Source organism: Falco peregrinus, chromosome 3 (genome assembly GCF_023634155.1).
Source record: "Falco peregrinus isolate bFalPer1 chromosome 3, bFalPer1.pri, whole genome shotgun sequence".
Lineage (NCBI taxonomy): Eukaryota > Metazoa > Chordata > Aves > Falconiformes > Falconidae > Falco > Falco peregrinus.
The window spans coordinates 118746431-118768297 of record NC_073723.1 but is presented as its reverse complement, the minus strand read 5'-3'; the positions used below and the strand labels follow the sequence as shown (position 1 = coordinate 118768297).

The 21867-nt window shown below is 39.9% G+C and overlaps 1 protein-coding gene across 5 annotated transcripts in view; it reads right to left on the bottom strand.

Moving 5' to 3' along the window:
* ZMYM4 (zinc finger MYM-type containing 4) overlaps positions 1-21867 on the bottom strand; it is a 43802-nt gene that overhangs the window by 17244 nt on the left and 4691 nt on the right. The window contains exons 1-14 of one of the 5 annotated variants that reach the window (XM_013297144.3): positions 20086-20349; positions 13613-13655; positions 12673-13203; positions 11031-11098; positions 10268-10438; positions 7405-7483; positions 6595-6847; positions 4612-4786; positions 4283-4495; positions 2538-2688; positions 1772-1887; positions 1370-1642; positions 728-878; positions 291-463 (exon numbers count right to left, since the gene is read on the bottom strand). In XM_013297144.3, coding sequence (XP_013152598.2) covers positions 291-463; positions 728-878; positions 1370-1642; positions 1772-1887; positions 2538-2688; positions 4283-4495; positions 4612-4786; positions 6595-6847; positions 7405-7483; positions 10268-10438; positions 11031-11098; positions 12673-13203; positions 13613-13655; positions 20086-20133 — 2445 coding nt within the window. In that variant the 5' untranslated portion in view covers positions 20134-20349. Of the gene's footprint in view, positions 1-290; positions 464-727; positions 879-1369; positions 1643-1771; positions 1888-2537; positions 2689-4282; positions 4496-4611; positions 4787-6594; positions 6848-7404; positions 7484-10267; positions 10439-11030; positions 11099-12672; positions 13204-13612; positions 13656-15390; positions 15625-20085; positions 20350-21867 lie in introns of those variants that run through there. The other 4 variants (XM_055800112.1, XM_055800109.1, XM_055800111.1 and 1 more) reach the window with 4 other exon arrangements.

The following is a 21867-nucleotide window of genomic DNA, read 5'->3' as shown; positions in this document are numbered from 1 at the left end:
CTCTGCACCCTGCTCAGTAAAGAAATCTGTAAGGGTGCATCCTTTTTGCAGCATAACACAAAGCAGCAGAACATTCAGTGCCTGTCTTCCCACAACCCATACTAAGTTTTCTCTATATAGAAAACTGGTACTCAAAAGCTAAGACGGATTTACTCATCTCTCCCATGTATGCAATATATTCCACGGACACAGAAGTCAGCCACAGGCACTTCACATAGCTCCTAATGTACAAAAGTTCACTTGCTAACAGGTTGATATTCTAGAGGATGTTATGTGAGAATATGGCTTACCTGGTAAAACAAAACTGTGAATTTAGACATGCACTCCTCTGAGCAAAATTCCTCCATTTTCCCCCCAAAGTGACTCTGGACCTGTTTGGGGGAAGCCTGTAAACAGTAACTGCACATTTTACAGTGATTTCCCCAGTGCTTAGCCAAGTCATGTTTATAGAGCAGTTTACAACCTAAAACAAGAGAAAACAGCAAAAAAACCCATCAATATCAAAATGACATTTGCTCGGCACTTCCAGTTCTTGTATTTAGCTATGTCTGTAATAATTTCTTGAAACACACCATTAAAATGTAAAGTGTGAACAAAGTTCTGTGATTCTAAACCTAAAGAAGTTTTCTAACTTGTAACAATTAGGTTTCTCTTAGTATCACCAATAATTTTAAGGCAAAACACTTCTGACTTGATTTGTCTGAGACATAGCCTTGCCCTTTCTTACCTTCACTACAGAATGGTTTATCTATGCCTGAGAATCGCACTGTCTCCTTGATAATTTTCTCAATTTTGCAGTATTCACACATTGCCATTACACTGCTCCTCTTCTTATATTCGTCACAGCAGGTCTTCCCACAGAACTGGAACATTTTACCCTGCAACACAGCCAGAATGTTTTGGTTTCAATGTTTCACATCCCAGATAATACATTTTAATTGTTAATAAAAATCAAAAGCGTATTTATACCCTTCGTAACCAACAACAGACAACAATAGCAAATAAGTCTCCCCATTTAGCTTTATAACAAAGACAGAACAGTTTTCTGCAGAAAGCCCTCACCAATGTGCTTTCTCCTGGAATTAAAAGGATCAGCTCTGGGACCAAGAATCAGGAATGTGCTTACCTAGCCAGGCAATCATAGGATTTGGGTTTTTTTGGAAGGGTTTTTTTTTCTGTTTTTAAGATCAAATTGCTAGCATCAGTATTAATTTTGATAACGGTTAAACACCACCAAAAGCAGTCCCAAACTCCTCCCACAGCAGCTCATAGTAAGCAACATCAGTACTGACAGACCATTGCATAAAAGCTACAATTTCTCGTGTTTCTGTTGAGAAATATGAGCTTGAAAAGCCCTCATCTTTATTACCTTGTAGTCAAGCAGTTCTGGTTTGGTTGCAAACAATCTGTTACAGTGCTGACACCTGAGTTTTACAACAGGGCGGGCAAAAGTGACTTGCTGGGACTGGGCAGCCAGCCTCTGTAGACCAGCTGCAGCTGAACTGCTCACGGAGCTGGGGGACACAGTCGAGCTGGTGCCACCTGCTGATACCATTGCCCCCGAGGGAATGCTTACAATGACTTGACCTTGCGACAGAGGTACCACTGAGGAGTTCATTCCTGCAGGCTTGTTGAACAAATTCTGCAGAAAACAAATGGAGGAACAGACTTTATTTTACAGTAGGACTTATTCTACCCGACATCCCAGATATTTACACTATCTCTTTATTATTCTGTTAATTCAGCTAAGAAGAAATCCTAGATGTCACACCTGAAAAGCTACTACACAACTGTAGCTGCAAAAATTGCGTATGCTCCCATCTGACATAGCCAAGTGATACTGAGGGTTTGCTGAAGTTTTACAGCTGTTGCACTGAACTTGAACACCTGAGGGTGAAACAGAGAAGAAAAAGTGATTTATGCAACATCAAGTTGTATTGCAGCTAATTTTGCATTGTGCATACAAAACCAGAGTCTGAATGACAAGCCAAGGTACATACAGAAGCCCAAGACAAGTTTCTACAGATTCATAAGCAGCCACCGCAGCTGCAGTGCTTGTTGCTTGCCAGATCCTTTAATTAATCTCCCAGTATCCCTAGGATGTCAGTAAGCATTTTTCTATTTTACAATTACGTTTGCCGAGCTCAATGCAACATTAGGCAGAGGTAACTAAGCTAATCACCCTGGTGAACAAGGGGCAGAACAGTCACAGCGGTGGTATGGCATATGTCCACAGAAGTGGATTTGTCTAGCTGGGAAACTCCCCAGCTGCACTTGCAAGAGCAGAGAATAGATCCAGGTTTTTTATAGTGTCTAAGCTCTCTAAAAACAAAGCTGAAATGGCTGTACTGTCACTGTTAGGTTTATCAATGGTAGAAAGTCCTTATTCCCACCTCAGCACCTACCTTTAAAAAGAAAAGCCATTTCCCACCCTCCCAAAAAAGCCACTTCCCACCCTCCCAAACTTTAAGACAAATTAAGTTTGGATACGAGCTATGTGAAATGATGCTTCTGAAGAAGTAAAAGGATAAACTTACCTGCAGAAGTAACCAGTTTTACTCTATATGCTGACAAGCAGTTAACAGAGCAAAACAGTTCAGTTTTTCCCAAGTTATTTGCGCTCTCTATCATCTCGGCTGAAGATCTCAAAGATTTACACAGTGTGCAAGGTGTAATTTTAGCTGACTTCTGTGGAAACATGCAAATCCATCATTCATTTGAAACTCAGTATTTTTATTAACCTGGAAATTAAATGCTAACATATAAAACGTATAGAAGTGACTGCTGGTACACTTGAAACAGCACGTACTTTACAGCTGTACTATTTATGATGCAGATATACTTATTTGAGTTCTCCAGCTATATTCACACTTTGACCACCCGAGACTTGGGCTATCTCTCACTCAGGGTAAGTGCTACCTTTAGAGGCCAGTTTAAACAGTACCCAGGCTGTCAGGGCGAAGGCCTCCAAGTGCAAACAATGCTACGTGTTGTAATAGCACGTAACAAGCACCTCATAGCAGACAACTTCAACGTTTTTGCTGAGAAGTAACATTTTACTTATCATTTTTAATACATCAGCTCTGGATGTAAGCAATATTCCCATTTAACAGATGGGAACACAAGAGACAGAGAGAAGCAGGTTCCCTGAAGATGTACTTGGTAGCAAAATGGGAGAAGAGATATATCTCCTAGTAATAACGACAGTTTTCAAAGACACAAAAAGAAGCCCACCTTTCATAGACGCATTTTCTGTGTTTACAACAGTGGAAAGTTTTTAAGATCTTTAAGTTTGGAAAAAACTTTGAGAACTAGTGCACTACATCATTTTATTATGAGTCTTAAAAATGCACTTAGTTCTATCAACAACTCCTCCAGATCCTCACAGAAGGACAGAACAGAGTATATGTTTTCAGGATTTAAAAACACCCACAAACCCGCCAAAACTATTAGAATGTATCTGACAATTAAGTTGAATGCTGTTTAAAAATCAATTAAAAAATATTAGACTTAGCCTTACAACCTTTGAACGTACTGTATTTTCAGGAAGACTAACATATATGGGGTTTTGGTGTGAGATGCAAAAGCAGCATGAAATCCCTCTCCTTTCCAGCTTATTTAATTTAATTTCCAGATTTCTTTCAGAGGACAACTAATGTTGTAGGTAATTTTCTGGATGAAATACTTTAACCAGATTTTTTTTAAAATTCATTAGGCCCTTCCTGGCCTAAGAGGCCTAAATAATGGGGCAGCAGAGTCAAGTCACAAAATTAAGTTACACTATCTTATCAGAGGGCAATTTTTCCTGAAGTAATTGCATTAAAGTAAGTCAGTCCAAAATAATTGAGCTATTATAATAAATTAAGGTTCTCTCAACTGTTCAGCTCTTTAAGAGGGTCCATTATAATCAAAATTAAAATATTAAAAGTTTAAAAATTAAAATCAAAATGATCAACTAATTTTTACTTTTCCTCTCCACTGAATTCAAATGCTACAATTTAATAGAGAATACTCCAAGAGGGAGCATCTCAAAGGCTGAACAAAGTCCCTGTGGACTGCGGCTGAGTGGTTCCACTTCTCTCCCACTGGAATCCTCTGGGAACCAGTGCAGCGGTGAGGGAAACAGAGCAACATGTTCGGGCAAAGATTAAGCAGCAAATGGCAAAAGGATTTATCTCAAACCAAGGCAGTAACCGAAATAATCAACTCATAAATCAGGTGTTTCTTAAAACACCCAAAACCTAATGAAAGACATATTTTTTAATATTCTGTCAAAATATACCTGCTTGTACGCCGTCACACATGTTGAACTGCAGAACTTTTTTGACTGTCCCTCTATTTGAAGCATGTGACACTGGCCAGAGCCACTGTAGCAGTATCCTCCGCAATTCTCACAGCAGTTCATGGTCAAGTTGTTAGCCGAGCGGAACTTGGAGAAGCAGGCATCGCTGCAGAGCTTGTGTACAACGTTCTGGTAATTCACTTCGTGTCTAATCTGGAAGAAAAGAAAGAATATTTAACAAGGATAGAAAGAATATGTATGTTCATCCCTGAGACAGCGAGTTGTCCTGACCTAAAGGAAATGCAAATGGAAAAGAAGTTTGTAATTACCACTGCATTCTTCTGGCACATGCTGCACTTTGTTGAAATGCTGTTAGTATGAATAGTAACAATAGGTTTCCTTTTCAGTTCATATGTAGAAAGACAAGACTGGCTGCAGAAATCCTTACTGGAGTTTGTATTGTCAAACTGGGCAGTGATTACATCCTTTGGATTTAGAATGTCTCTGGAAAAAAGAAGAGCAAACAAACAAACAAAGAGGTAACGACTGAATGTTAGTTTCATGTCCACTTGCTCTAGAAGAGGGTGGATTCATTTAATTTAAAGCTTTTCTTTTTGCTGATGTAAGTACCTGACTTACTTTTTCTTTTCCTATTAGGGAAAACGGTTCAGCAGTACATTTCTCAAGTAGGTATTTTGTGCAACATTTTCTACCTGGATTTAGGAGTGGCCTATAAATACATCAAGCTTTATCATCAAATCTTTTCAAAAGGAACTGGGAAAAGATAACTGTTTTGCACAGCCTTTACCAAAAAAAAAATTAGAAAGCAGAATATGTGGAATAATTCCCTTTAACAAAGAAAATACCGATCATAATGGGGAAGGGGAAAAAAAGGGAAACAAAAGGTCACAATTTCTAACCACCACGTAGTTCAGTCCAAACAACCTGAACTGTTTGAAAGACAGTGTTCTATCTTTCCATCTCTTAGCTCCTATCCACAGTTTTGTTTATTTGTTGCTGGATTTAACAAACTGAACTTTCTCCTTTATTTCTTCTCTCTTTTGAAACAGTCATCCACAGAAAAGCTTCAAAGCCTTTAAGTCAAAAAACTAGAAGGAAACAGTTATATAATTTTCCTTGTTGGAAGGGTGCCTCCTTCTCACTTGTCTTGTCAGAGGTAAGCCGTTTTTTAACAGAATAAATACAAATTACAGCCAAGACTGCTAAACTTTATTACAAGGCCATATCACACTGAGACAGCAAGTGAAAAGAATAATTAATTGAAGTGTCAAGTTTTAGTTCAGTTGACCTTGTAAAACTTAAAAGTAATAAATCTGTGGTTGCAGCATTCCTTTTGTAAAGTAACTTTTGTAACTAAAAATAATACCGATGAATAATTCTCCTCTATAAACAGACTGTAGCACAATCAGTCTGCAAAGTTATTTATTTACCTCAAGTTAGTGGTACAGTAATATGACATCTTAAGGAGCCAGCCACAAAGGTCTCCTTTTGCTAATTTGGACATAATAATAGAAATGGACACAAAATTTTAATAAGTAAAACATTTTTTAGAGTCAAAGATTCGGGCCTGTGTTTCCAACAGGACTGTGGAAAACTTAGATCTTTCCTGAATTATTTTTCCCAAGTAGGCTCCCAAAAGCAAGCCTCGCCTTTCCACTCCAGGCCCAGACAGACAGTAACTGATCTGGGTGCTGAAACCTCAGCTCCTAAAAACTCAATTCCTAATAAATTTTATCTCTCTACATCTTACAAAGGCAGCAGTGACATTATTTTGAAGAGCTAAGACCTACAGAAATCTAAGGTCACAGAATGGAGACAGACTGGAAAGTTAAATTTTTTTTAGAATCTAAGGCCACATCCTGCCTCAAACATATTAATTTACCCATGTTTTATTTCATTTTAGGGATTCAGTGAACCTATTTTCCTCTAGAAGAATTAATACATAAAGTATTTTTTTGAAAATGTACTCTTCGTTAGTGGTTTTGAGAGTGCAACAACACTTAAACATGGCATGAAAATGTAGTAGCTTTTGAGACAGTTTTTCATATTCGGCTTACTTAAATCAAAAAAAGACAAGAGGCACGCTCCACCACAGAGGCTTTTAAATCTATGCGTATGTAAAATCCAATTAATGAAATGGAACTGAAAATGGACAGACCAATTAACAAGTAACAGTATCGGCCACGATTTTTTGAAGGGAAGCATAAACCAGCATGTTTCATAGAACTGAAGCCTTCCATTATTGGCTTGAACATCAATTATTACTCCAGCAAATGAAAACACTGTCCTACTTTGAACAGCTTGAGCAGGTTTTCTTGGTAGAAGCTGGTGGGCGAGAAGCTGGAACAGTGTATCCAGTGAGGCACAGTGTGGAGCAGAAGAGCTGGGTAGAGCCTTTCCTCTGGTATGCCGTTTGCCCCTTCTGCAGGATTTTTTTACAGCCAGAACAGGAAACACGAACAGCTGTGGTTGGAACTGAAGGAAGCATTTTACTCATGCCAGAGGATGCCACAGCAGGCTGGAAACCTGATGACAGCTGTGGAGCTAAAAAAGAAAAAAAAAAAACCAACCACAGAGAAAACAGAGAGTAAGTGTTACACATGTATTACACTTAATTCACTTCCATGCAGGGGGCATGCACAAAGCTTATGACTTCATTTACGTTGTCAGGGTCTAAGGGAGAATTAAATAGCGGATAAACTCTCCATAAATACATGCCCTGTGCTGGTCTTCTGTATAGTAGGTGCTCTCAACTACTCTTAAGACTGAGAATGCACTTTAACATCCCTTTCACATTCTATTTTCCTATGTCTCAAATATAAAATTATTTCATTATCTCTGAATTTCGTTGTCTCTAAAACAAACTAACTCTTTCTTTTCTTACTGGGGTCAGACATGACAGACAAAATGCAGAATAACCTGCAAAACAATCTAGTTCTTTTTTCCCTACTCTGAATTTCGTTGTCTCTAAAACAAACTAATTCTTTCTTTTCTTACTGGGGTCAGACATGACAAACAAAATGCAGAATAACCTGCAAGACTATTTGCAAAGGTGACATATTTTACAGATTTAAAGAAATATAGTCTTGCCTATTGCTTACCAAGAGGACTGCCACTGACTGAAAATACAGCACTGATTTTCAGCTCCCCTTCCTGAGATTTTGGCTGTTGGCCGTACTCCTAAAACAAAGGAAAAGGAGAACAAATACACACATGTAATAACAGGTTACGTGATTTCCATTCTTTCATAACGCTGTATTGAGTCTTAAGGAAGAGAGAGTGTCCTAAGCCGGCTCCAAAGGCCAGGTTTACTGCTGCTGCTGTATGAGCACCACACAGAGAACTTGCTCAGAGGCTGACAGCAACCTACAACCGAGGGTGTCGTGTAGAAATGGAAAAGCACGGCCACCTGGTGTCCACCCCTTTCCAGCTGTATTCCAAGACACCTCAGAATTCAGCCAGACAAAGCTTAAAGAGAAATCTTTGCTTTCCACTCACACATACTTTCCATCTACAAGTGCTTTGCAGTCCTCGCCCCTGTTCTGTGCAACAAGTTTGACCTTCACATTCACAGATGATAATCATGAAATAGACTGGGACCTAGATGGTGAGAAGTTTCCTGTACTTATCCATGAGTTATGTACCCTGGAGTGGTCTAAGGTGAAGCTTCGCAGCAGGTCAAAGCTGGCACTAGAGCCAGACCACCACGGTCCCTGCTCAGACAGGCTTCAGTGAGAGGGGAATAACCTCACACTTTCTACAGGACAAGAAAATCCCTACAGTCACTTGTGGAATAGCTGACATACTATAAATTACTAGCTTACTCCACAGCAGCTATTCACACATTGACACCATGCTTCCTGCCCATGGTCTTCCTAGAAATCTGAACCAGAAAGCAGCTTGTAACACTCTACATGTACATCTTAATAGGCTGAAAATCATAATCTCTTGGAACTACAGAGATGATAAGATTTAACCTACTTACAGTCATTTGAGAGTAGTGAGGCATGATGTCATGTTATGACTGAGCTAAATCCACAGTTGGTGTCTGGCTGCAAGGTAAGCCAATTCAAAAGCACTAAGCAAAATTAAGCTCTTGCTTCTCAGTGGCAGTGAACTGCTCCCTCAGCTTAAGCCATCTCCTAAAATCACACACTAACATCCGTGTCAGACAGGCTTAAACTTAACACTTCTCTTACTCCTGCGGAAGAATTACAAGTTTCTATTCCAAGACAACCAAACTATTGCCAACAGGTTTCCCAGGAGAACAGGCAATGGTATTTATTCGCTCCTTATGTGAGCCACCAGACTGAAACACTCAAACCTCAAGGAAGAGAAGCCTTTCATCTGTGTATGGGCACGATGACGGGTTTTAAAGCACCATTTTTCTTAACATTATGATTTAAAAACTAGTTATGTGCAGACATACCGGTTTTTAAGCATTTTAACTGCAGTTTATCCTTAGTCAACACTAGTAAGAGAAGTGGAGGCAAATCCTGACATCAACTGTGCATGAGCAAGCGTAGCTTCCCAGCAGCGTGTTTGGTGAAAGCCAAGAACCTTCAGCTCCAACTACTGGTTACAGCAAGAAATGCTCTTATCTTGCAGGATGCATGAAAAAAACCACCCCCACCCCCATTAATTCCAGTCTAAAGCAAAACAAAATGAACCTCCATCAGTTACACTTTTCCAGCATCAGGCAGAGTTGATAATTACAGGATTTTACTCCAGGAATTAATATTTTGAGCTATATATAGACAGCTGATACTTCAATTCTTCAAGTCTTCACTTTTACTTATTAATCGAAAAGATCTTTCATAACCACAGACACATTGCATTGCACACAAATCCATACAGCAGATGCCATCTTGGGACGACAAAAGAATAGACAGATTTAACTAACCTACACATGGTTTGACATTATGTACTCCTAAGGAAAAATAAAACCAAACGATCTCATGGACACTGCACAAATCAGAAGGGCACTGAAATATGAATAGTTTCAAATATTCAGTCTACTTCTTTATTTTATTAAGCCAAGAGTATTATGGGAAAAGAAGAAAAAATGTTGGGAAAACAGGCCCAGAGAGAAGAGGTTTAGCAGAAGTACACAGACTGATACTAGAAAAACTAATGCCAGCGCAAGAACACCAGCACTCTTGTGTCGATGCAAGTGGGATGAATCACCTTGGCAAGTTTTGCACACCTTTAACCGTGTGTAAAGTTTGGCATGTAACCCCAATATTCGCCGCGAGGAGACAGGAATTGCAACACAGATCATTTCCCTGGTGTCACACAGCAAACCAGTGGCAAAAAGCCCGGTTAGAGCGCAGCAATCCTTGCCCCAGCACCGCTCAATCCATAGGTCAGACTTTCTCCATTTTGCAATTATTGAACTTTTACCTGTATCGTTGTAAAAAATGGCAGTCTTAAATGAGAAAGTACTTAAAGCATACTACAATTGACTTCACTGATGTGTATGTATTTAAATATCTTGCTAAGGTAAGACCTCTAAGTGTTACTTAAAGCAAGAACAAACAATGAACCACTGTGCTCCCAAAGATAATCTTTAAGAGGGAAGTAGCAGGAACAGCACTGTTTCAACTACACATCTCCAACTGTCACTACTCACAAAGTATTCAGTAAAACATGATTTACGTTTTATTTCCTAGTGAGACCAAGTTGAGAAAAGCTGTCTATACTGCCACAGATTTAATAATGAAAGTTTAACAGCACTTTGGGTTTTTTCTAACTGAAAAGCAAAACATTTTCAGTGACATGGTAACATGACATCAAAAAGTTGGGTGTTTGGGTTTCATGGTAGTATAAGAGGGAAAAATCCTTCTACTAAACTATGTTCTTCAAGTTAAATTTCGGTCAACAAACCAAATAAATTGCTGAATTTATGTCCAGCTTATGCGGTCAGTTGTCAGACCAAAATGAGAAATGCAATGGGAAACTTACCTCGGAATTATCAGGTTCATCTTTAATTTTGTCTAATAGTCCCTGCTGTGGGGCCATAGCTTTATCATATTCGTCATCCAAAGGCTCCTCCTTAATTCTAATATTTGGTGCAAAGGAATTCCCCAGCTCTTGTCCAATAGATTCCTTACTAGAAAATAGGTAGCTAGACTCCTGAAACAATAATATGAAAAAGAATTCACCCTCCTGCATCTGCCATTAGGAGTTGGGCTGCTGGCAAGGGGAGTTTCTGTTGCAGACCAAAAGAAATTGGTCCTACCACTGGAAGGTGGGAGAAAGGATGGGCAGCAGCTGCTGCCTCTACCTCCCTGCAGCACCCTCTGTCATCCCACCCCCAATCCTTTTCACTCCTCTGGACAAAGCAGAAGCCACCCAGCTCTCTAACTTGGTTGTCAGCAGGGGCATTCGGTTGTTTGGGCAGTGTCTCCTGTTGATACAGCTGTTCCCTGTCTCATGTGGAAAAAAGGCAGCAGGTCAGATGGATGCATCCAGGTCTAGATTCGGCTCACCAGTCAGTCAGACCATGCTGAACATGAAAGTGGCTATCAAAAGAATCCTCAATCCAAAGAGAGGGTCAGCAAAATTTAACAAAATTATATACACTGTTTAAGTAGCAAAGATGTCTAAGAGTCAGAAGATCAGTTTTCTTGATATTCAAATTTACACTCAAATACAAAATACGTATTTTGAATTATTCCAGTATATTGCTGCACTTGCAAAAGTGTTTGAAAGATCTATAGCTTACCCTGAAGTTAGTTTCTGGAGTTTGTGGCGCTAACTGCGTCCGTAATGTTTCTTCTACTTGATTATGAACTGAGGAAAACATATACATTAAATATAAATGAATACAGATTCCAATGCATTTCCTTTACAACTATCTAGAGTCTCATCCTGATCCCCAACCCCATAGTCTGACAGCACTTCAGAAGTATTAAACTACTCCCTTTCTCCTCCCTGCAAATAAGATGGTAATTCTTAAAGAGAACTGACATTGTTTTAGTGTTCTATTGGGTCATTATTTTCCCATTCCAGCCAAATGATTGTAAAATTCTGAGGCAAACTGTTCATTCAGAATTTTCTACATCCCAGTGGGTTCTCAACTCTCTCATGTTTTGACATTTAAATCAGAAAATATTTTTCAGAGCAACAACTTTCATCCTTTTTTCTTTTCTTTTCTGTTCTGGTCTTTTGCCTTTCCCCCCCTTCTCAGGAAATTGTAGCTTATGCTTTTTTTAGCATGTGTCTTTTAAAAATTCTGGATTTGCCTGGATAATGAATGCTGCCTATGAGCATTGCTGTTTCAATTACTGGCTACTCTACCTGAAGCTGCACAGCTTTCAGCCACAATCTTATAAATATAGGTATTTACAATTTTCTGAAATACGTCTCTTGCACAGAAATATTCTTTACTTGCTACTACCTGAAGATATAAGTAAAGAGCCATCTTTAATTCTTCTTTATTTTAAAAAATCTGCATTGCTTCTCTATCATTTGTGCAACCCAGAAGCCCTGATTTTAAAGATGCTGTTACTAAACATACAAAGTTTAAATATCAGAATTGTAAGCTGTGAATCTGAACAAGTAGTCAGGAGGGTCCAACTTGTCAGCCAACCCTCTCTCCATACAGTCTTCTGAATAAACTTAAATCGCATGTTCCAGCTGGGTTATTCCTAACTCCTTCATTTACTGTCCTACTGTTACTTTCAGAGCTTGGGGAGTCAAAAACAAGTGTGTGGGCAGCAAGACTACTGGTGACTGTCAGGCTCCCTCAAATGAGAAATGGATTACATGCAACCTTGGTTCTCTCCATGTTGGCTGGACGAAGTCCAAGACACAAGTATCTGAGAAAGAAGGAGAGCAGCCTCCCAGGAAAAGCAGATCTCAAGTTACTCTCTGGCTTACTTCTTGCAGACACCAATACATTTCTGGCAAGCCTTTCTGTCATGCTACTATCAAATGCATACTGCTTTAAATACATATACATTAATGAAGAACTGGCACCTTGCTCAAAAAAAAATCTCTCCTGACCATCAACTTAACCTAAACTTCACCATCTTTTCTTTTAAGGAAGGAAAACCAAAAGGAAGCTTGAATTGTCACCTAGCTTGGTTTAGTAAAACCACAACAACAAAGCGTATGTTGACGCTTTGAAACAAGCTGTGGAGGATGAGACTCCCCCCCTAAAGCTGCCAGACCCTTCTGCAAACCCTAGTACTCACAAAGAGTTCACCATATTTCAGGGTTCTTTGTAAAATGCTTCCCTACGTGCAGCTATGCATATTCTCTTCAACAAGATGATGTTTTTAATAACTAGCCCTATTGCTAATTTCTGTCTAGTTCTTTGTTCCTCTTTGCTGGGTAGCCAGGTCTACGATGTCAACAGTTACCTGCTTTGTCAAGAAAACTGCTTTTCAATCTAGAATCCATATCTTTAGGGATTTTTTCCAACCGTTTTTCACGTTCTTGAAAATGTCCTTCTCTATTCTTGTCCTTCGCTGAAAAAGTCTCTTTGCCATTATCTCTTGTTATGCTAAAATCTTTTCGAATTGATTTAAATACAGGGCCCTGCTCAAATGGTGAAGCAAGATCCTTTTGGATTGCATTCTGAATCTGAATTTCTTTTTCACTGTCCAGTTCATGTTCTGTAACTCTCTTGCCCTCTTCCAGATGGTCTTCATCATGAATCGCTGAAGAAAGAGTGTCTTTTGGAGTGAAATTTTGATCATCTTCATTGTCACTCCCAACAACAGGTATGCCTGCAAGATCCCCAGAGTTCAGAAAATAATCGTCATCATCATCATCCAGCAGTGAGTTTTCAGATCCTGTTCGATTCTGTATTCCATAAGATAAGCTGTCGAGGGCAGGTGTTAAGTTATGGTCAGCATCCTCAGACATTTCTGCATCCAGAATTTCACCACCTAGGGAGAAAAAACCCACAGACAGTCAGAAAATTCACCAAACTTTATGCATAACGAAGGACAAGTGTTAAGTGTCCTTTGCTAATGTGTCTGAGGCTGCAATTTCCTGAATACTCTTAAGCCTTCTTGGCCCAACATTACTAATAAAACATTGCTGACATAAGAAACAGTTCTGTCCCACTCACCACACAGTGAAGCAGAAGCTGAATTGAGTAAAACTAACCAAAGAAAGAAAAACAATTAACTTGCAGTTCACCTCATTTGTAACACTTGTGCAGAAGGCAAGGCAGGGAGGGAAAAAGTAGCAAGGGCTATGCGAAAGGCAAGATAGTCTTTTTCAGCAGCAATGACACTTGTAAGAAATCTTTTGTGAAATGACAGCCTTATATAAATAAATAAAAATACTTACATTTTTCTGTAATATCAAATACCGCATCAGACTTCTCTTCAAACTGTAAAAAGGAAAACACTGTGTCATTATCTTGGTCAGCTCCCATGTACTTTGCTAAAAAATACACAGTTAAAGCAAAAACCAACAAGGACCACAATTCCTCCTCCTTCCTTTCTGGCCCCAAGCAAAGTTCTATGAATTAAGACTATTACATTACTGAGATGTCACATTTACCCTAACAAATGCATAAGTACCTATCAAAAGCACACAATAAAAATTTAGAATTAGCGTTGCTTCCCAGGGAAGGTGGAGGAGAGAGGGCAGTGAAGGGAATGTCAGAATTTTCACTTCTACATGCGATACTTGCACCAGCTCAAGATCACAGGTTCTGCCCACTTTGACATGCTACGAGCCTTCATTTCCTCTGAACGTTATACATGGAAAAACAGCACATACAGCTTCCACTGACGTGGGCTGCACAGACACAAAGGTTTCATCTCTGGAAGAAGGAATGTCCCCTTTCCAGGAACAGTGAAATGCAATGCTTAACTTCCTAACAGTAACGAGACAATGAGCATCACTATGAGCGTAACCAAAGAAGAGCCAGGCTCGAGTGCTGTACAAAACATCCATTTACATTAAATGCTCCCTGACAGATGTTAAAGTCGATGGTATGCTCGGATACTGTCTGAAGATGTATGCGTACTCAGCATAATTAAAGTTTCCTTTAGAATGTCCAACTCATTAGCATCCTTCCTTTCTGCCTAAAAGATAACAGCAATTCATTTAAGTCATCTCTCCTCTCCCTGCATCTCTAGCTCTGTGCTTTCTTTTCTGGTAGATCCTGCTCACACTTCAATTCTTAAGCCATCTTAAGGAAAGTAATGGGATTTCATAGCAAAGGGATGATCTCTAATTTCATTTAACTCAGGCCATTTAGTTGATAAATCTGATATTCCACAGAACTGTGATGGGAACTATCAGTTTGGTAGCAGCCAGCTCCGGGAAAGGATGACAACAGATTGTCCCAGCAAAATCTGACAGCAAAAAGTCCGTCAGTCTCTTTCCACTATCACTTGCAGGTCTACAAAGACAAGTTACCTCCTTCAGCTTAACACATGGAACAGCGAGGACCTGTCTTGCAAATATCAAGACAATTTGATACTGCACCAAAACTTTCCAGCTTCTCTTAGCAGATAGCTGAGGCTGGAAAAGTGAAATGCAGAACCAAAAGAGAAAAAGAAAAAAAAAGTTACACTTTTTGACAAGGCTCATGTGAACAAGGAAACACCTTCCAGGAAGGTTTGCATTTGGCTACTTCTATAATCCCGGGAGTGTCTCCAGAGATGCAAGTTTAATGTTGATGTAGAAGTCCACTTGTAGTCAACTAAGTTGACACTAGCGTAAAATTAATCTCCATAAATATTGGATATACTTGGTGTTGATATCAGTTGCTGAGAACAAGGATAGCGGTGGTGTACTGTTCTTACAGAAGAACAGAAAAAGGAACTTGTTGCCATTTGATACGAAGCCTGGGGAGCCAAAAATGATAGCCTAGGTCCTTTTCTCTATGCGGACCTTCCTTGATCCTTTGCTTGCTTCGTATCAGTAATGCTCTTTCTTCTCCAAAAAAGTCTCAGACAATTTGCTGGCAGGGCGAGATAAGTTTTCAGTTGAGATGAAGCATTAGATCATCCTTTCCATCGAAGCAGGTTTGTATCAAAGTAGTTCTTTAAGTCCTTAGAGATCGAGTACCTGTGGGAAAGTATTCTAGGTTCTACCGCAATCCTGCTTACCTTATACATCCGAACCCTAGGCACTCCTCCTTCTCTGGTGGTAACAAATCTTTTAATAATAGGGGACAAAACCAGAGACGCTGTTATTAGGAAAAGAGTATGTTTTGCAGCCTGGACCCCTCCAACTCTTTCATTCAAAGAAACGACAACATGCAAGTCAGCACAAGGGACCACCTGCGAGAGCACATTAGGGACTACCATAAATATTTTGGACAAGTTGGAAAACATTTACAAGGCACTTCCCAATAACAACGTCATCCTAGGGAGAAAAAAAAAAAGCCCTATTTTGTTTCTTTTCTCTTCCTTTTTTGAGTCTATCAAAACAAAAGATCATCTTGAGCATTTTCTTCCTTTCAAAGGTTTTAGTGTGCGGAGGAAGATCTGTGTCTGTGGTCAAAAGCTTCCACTGGAAGTATTTATAAAACAGGAACTTCAGCATCTGATAATACCAGCAGTCTTATCTAAGCCACCATCTAGTTTCTGACGGTAAACAGCAACAGAACTCCCACATGGTGTAAATCCAGAGAGAAAATTAGGGGAAGTGTTTGTAGGCTTCTGTATGTGGATACAGATGTATCTACATACACATAAATATCTATATATCTATCTCCTGATAAATTACTCATTCCCTAACAGTCTATAACCGGACTATGCTCTCAAATGAGGGCTCATATACTTTCTTCTTGAATTAATGTGGGGTATTCTCTCAATTAAATACACTTCTATTCCTTTCCTGAATCCTGTTACAATCTTGTTTAATGCCATCTCAGGAGGAAATTTTGCATATCAATAGTTACATAAAAATATATCACCTTAATCATTCATGTAAGTTGGCTTTCACTGGCTTATGGTGTTGTATTATAGAGAAATGTAAGTAGAAATGCCCAGCTTACTATTTCTATATTATTCTATAACATGTCTGCAAGGCAATTCCCTCTCTCACCAGTCCTCATACCTCCTCCTTTGATTAGTCGTCAGCACTCTTAATTCCTTTCATTTCTTCTGCTCAGATTTTTTAAGATTTGGTGATTAGTGGAACAAAAATACTCTAGAGGCAAACATGAAACTGATTCACCAGATGGCATCTCCTATGGGTCATTTTTGACAGATCTAAGAAGAGACACCTCAATATCCCAGATTAAGTCCTAAATAACTACAGAATGGAAAGTATCAGGAACAACAGTATTTCTGTTAAAATACTCCAGGCTTCAACTCCTGAACACAGTCCTCAAAACGTACTTGCAGTTGTAAAAAACCCCTCAAGAATGTATTTTAAAGCACCTTTACTCAATCATTTCGGTTAATATTTTGCCAGAGAATAACTTCATGATACTTATTGCTTTTAAGTAGTGAGCATTCCTTAAGAGTTTAACACAGAACAGTTTAAGTTTGATATTAGCAAAATTAAATGTTTTACAATGTATCTTTCTTAGTGACCCTGTCTCATTAGCTAGCATTGTACACAAAGCAATGCTCTGTGTACTCAGGTTGTAATAAATAAATAAATGAAACAAGAATATACAAATGGTGACAAAACAATTAGGTATTCCTGGAAGCAATGTGTTTTGCTTTAAATTAACTGCTCTTTATATAAAGACAATACTGCTTTTATAAAAAAAATATTTCACTAGCACTAACCCATCTTTGCTTGGAGCGGGTGACAGAAAGACACTGTCTACACTTTAATACAATGCGCTAATCTGAATTAACCAAAAACCCGTTTAATACTTTAACACCATTCAAAGTTGCCATAGTATCCATAGATCAAACAACTAATAGATTATTTTCGTGCAATATAAAGGGAAAAGCTGCCTGCAGCTGCAACCTTGTTTTGTATGCAAAATAGAGAATTTCTTTTAAAAAATAAACAAAGCAACGGAACAACTCCACATACACAGGCACGTATCTTTCTAGCAAGCCTTCTGAAGTTTGATCCTAGGTTTTACTGCATCCATAAGCAAACTGCAGGAAGGAGGCAGATGTTAAGAAAACTGCAATTAAAAAGTCAAGCACGATTCTCAGTTTTTTCTCTGTGCAGCCTCCTTATCCCTATATACATACCATAACCCCCCCACTTCGGAATTCATTAAACTGATAAGGAAGAACACCATTTAAAAAGGACACCAAAAAAAAAAAGTAATTTAAACTGTCATTGCTATTCTTGAACCAGGTGCAGTGAGCTCAGGAAGCATTCCCTGACCTTTTACACATGACACCCCTGGAAGGGATGCCAGGCAGCCAGCCAACCGCGCTGCACCTCTGCTACGGGAAAACTCCACGACACGAGCAGAATTAAGCAGCAGGTCTCTCCCGGAGCTGCTTTCCACCGAAACACGGACAGACCTAACGATTCGTACCTTCGGAGCACCTAAGGAGGGAAGAGCAGAGGGTAACAAAGAGCCAGCCTGCTGCAGATACCTGCTACAGGAAAAGAACCACTGCGGCAGGAAGGGAACCCGGCGGGGTCAGGCGAGCCATAGAGCTCGGCGCGGTGTGCCGGGCTGCAGAGCCCCCTAGCCGCCCCGGACCTCCGTGCCGGACAGCCGCCCACCCCGGCCAACGAGTGGCCTGGCACCCAGGCACCCCGGCTGTCACCCTGCCACCCCGGCTGGCACCCCGGCACCCTGGCTGGCACCCCGGCTGGCACCCCGGCACCCCGGCTGGCACCCTGCCACCCCGGCTGGCACCCAGGCACCCCGGTGGTTTGCTGGTGGGGGGCCACACATCGCCCTGCATAGGTGAGGATGGGAGAGGGAGAGCGCGCGAGCCTGGCAGGTTTTGCGAGGGGTGTCCTGGAGGCTCCCCTGGGCATCTGAGCCATGCCCCGGACTTCGAAAGATGATTTTAAATCTAATCTAAGGGCAATTAAATGGATAGTATGATGAGTGCTTTTAAAGGCAAATCCCAAACAATTGCCTATACATGTAAAAAGACAAAGGCAGGCATTTTTCAGCTTCTTGTGGCTCCCCATCTTCCTGTTCAAGAAACACAGTTTTACCTTCCGTCTCACTTACTTATGCATCTCCAATTCTGAACTTTCAGGAAAGAAGGTTTAGGCACATGCTGCTACCGTTTCATTTGTCCATTTTTAGAATCACCAGAAATCAGGGGGAGTGGTTCAGCATGTTAGTGTATTGCCCCTTTCTGTCCCCAGGTTCTCCTGACATTCCTGAATGTGCTGAATATTCATGGCCCAATTCCAAATAAAGCCCCTGTCAACCTCTTGGTTTCTTTATCCACCACACACACAGACCCACAGACACAGACACCCAGACACACACACAGACACGCAAGCTGCAGACTGTTACCAACCTACATGACGCCAAGTAGATGAGCCTGTCAAACACACAGAAGTTACAACGTGCCTTACTTCTTCTGAGTGTTTGGTGGGTTTAATCCATACCTATAAAAAACAGAGGGGGGGGTCGAGCCCTTTTCCCATCCACCCACAAACCCACGGATTTCAGAAGGCAGCAGCTCCACACGGGATGGCTTCACCTTGCAATGGTTTTTGCAAAGACACCAGTTTGATGTGCTGATCTGAAGCCTGCTAGATGTGTGGGCTTTGCAAATTAACAAACACACACAGACACAAAAAACATCAAGCAAACAAACCAAGACATCCACAGTAAAGGCTTTCTTAAAAACAACTTCCCCTCAAAACCTCACGCCTGGCTATGCACTGAACTTTTCTGCTGCTGGTTAAAACACTACAACCAACTGTTGACACTAGGATTTTGCTTACACTAAATCTGTAAGATGCAATAAAGATAATTCCTATTTCTCACAGCCTAAATCAGAGAAACTAAACTGAAGTTAGAGGGATGTAATAATCACCAAAATCAGAGCAGGGTCCGTATCATAACAATGTATGTTTCTGCTGTGATACTCAGCAAGTAATTACTCACAACTAAGTATTTCAGTTCACTTACATATTTCAGCATCCCACAAGAAAGACAGCATTTCCCAGACTACAAACATACACTTTTGGCCAAAGCTTTCAAAAGTATAGCTATTTAGAAGATTATGTTCTGCAAAGCATGCAATCCTTTTAATTCCGTTTAACTCAGAAGCTGAGTAGCTCATTAAGAAAGAGCCATCACCATGTATTTTAAGGGAAAGCCAGTCCACATAATACAACTAAGAAGCAATGAAACAGGACCAGTACTATAACCTCGGAAGGATCCCTTACTCAATGTCTCCCCCAAGAGGATAATTAACCATGTTAGTAACTGCTTGCTACTAGTTATGCTACTAATGGGGGGTGGGGGGGGTGGGCAGGAACCCCAGCTCTCTGTAAATAATCTTTAAAGAAAAGTGAAACACGTATAAAACCTAAGTCGTCTGCTTTTCATTATGATGCGTCCTCAGAAACGAAGCCTACAAGATGGCTTTGCATGCAAATTGGGAAAATTTACAAATTTAGCACCTTCTGCTTGTTGATAAACACAGCAGGGATTATCAGCCCTCCTTCACAGAATGGTTTATATGTTAATAGGCACGCACTGGTGAATCACCTCATCTACCATTAGGTCCTGCAAGTCTTTTCCCTTCTTGTAAGAGTTTGTTGCCAGCAACAACAATTGATGGTGAAAACTGGAGAGCCTGTATGTATATTCAGTTCTCTCTATTTCAGTATTTCTGTCCTTAAAGAGAGAAAAGCAATCATGTGATCCACTTTAATTTTCACAGTACCTTCCTAACTCTGGCTTCCTTCATGCCTATTCTGCTTCTCTTCCACATTCCTGTACAGCTCTACAATTTTCTCCTCTCCTGCTCTTATAAAAACGGGCATTTGTCTCTTTCAGGTGGCTACAATTCCAGTCCTGTTTGTAGTTGTTGCCCTGGTTGGCTTCTATTTTTTTCCTTTGCTATGAAGAAGTGGTCCTTACAATAGGCAGCTTAGTTGGATGTTCCACCTTCTTCGCACATATTATTACAAGTATCCAAGGCTCTTCAGAATGAAATGCCTGAACACCTGTAAAAGCAGGCAGAAAAAACACTAGTACTATGTGATCAGAGCTCTCAGCTAAGGTCCTGTGTGATTGCTTCATGGAGCACTCCAGAACTGCCCTGTTACACGAACAAACAAGACTGTCCACACAGAGCACCTGCAAGGACATGAACGACGATCACAGCCAGGCAGTAAAAAATACTGACCCACGTCTGCTTGATTCTTCTGCCTGCAAAGATGTGATGGAGGTAAAGCTTATCTTATATAGGCATCCTCCTCCCAGTGAAACTTTTTAAAAATATATTTAAGCAATCAATTTAATAAGTTTCAAGATAGCAGGAATTTTGCCAATAAACACACAAAAGTGTAATTTTTTCATAGAGCACTGTAACAATTCCTACCAGGCTAATATTAAACATAATCAAGACCTGTTAATAGTCTGCATTAACTAAACTGTATTTCATAAAAGCTTTCTTGAGCAAATAACAACACTTATTAATGATTAAATCTCTCCATTTACTTTTTAGACTGTTGTAACTAATACCAAAATTGAAAAAACTACACAAAAGTTACTCAAAAAAAATAATAAAAGAAAGCAAGTCCTCCAAAATGCCTCCTGTAGGAATAACTCTGTACTGTTGTGCTAATTCTGTCTCAGGTTCTTCTCACCTAAATTTAGACAACTAAACATTAGTTTATTAAGCTAGTGATTCAGGTTTCCTCTCTTTCCATTGGAAATTAAGAGATACCTGCAGCAGCAATTCATCCTGCCCTGGACTGAGCAGATGGATCTTTCAGAGATTCCCATCGCTTACATTGATGGCAGAAAGAGTCCAGAGCACCTGGGTGAGACTAGACAGGTATCTATTTTGTGGGTACAGCTTATAGCATAAAGAGCGCAAACGGAAAACTTTTATTTCTACACTCTCCACTAGGAAAGTAAACCCAAGAATTTCCTACAACTCTTTGTCCTCTATTTCTCACCTAAAATACAGCACAGTCTGCAAAGTCCATTTCAGCACAGACACAGCAGAGCAATGCACAAAGGCAACTTCACGTTGGTTGCTAGTTCAGAAGAGTCCAGGATTCCTGCACTTTGCTTGTGCTCTCCTGTGCCATCTTCTGTGTGGAGCTTGTGCTTTCTGACCACCACTGTGGACAGCAAAAGTCTAACACATAAAGACTGGGGTCTTTAGTAACTACTAATCCCGATGGCTCTCAGATCCAAGTACTTAGCTAACTCAGGACCAAGACTCAAATTTTTTTATATTAAACTTCTCCAACTTCTTAGAAGTCTTAGAAGACTTCAAATATTTTTCTGAATCTGGACCCGCTATCAAAAGGGAAAAGGACCAAACGTAAAATTTAAGTTTTCGTTTTGTTACCAAAAATCTGCTGTAATAAACTTTGATTAGAATGGTAACTGATTATCATACATTTTTTACTAAAAACTTCAGAGGTATTAGACACAACACACTTCAAAAATTTCTAATGTATATGTAAGCCCTGTAATACTTCAAGCT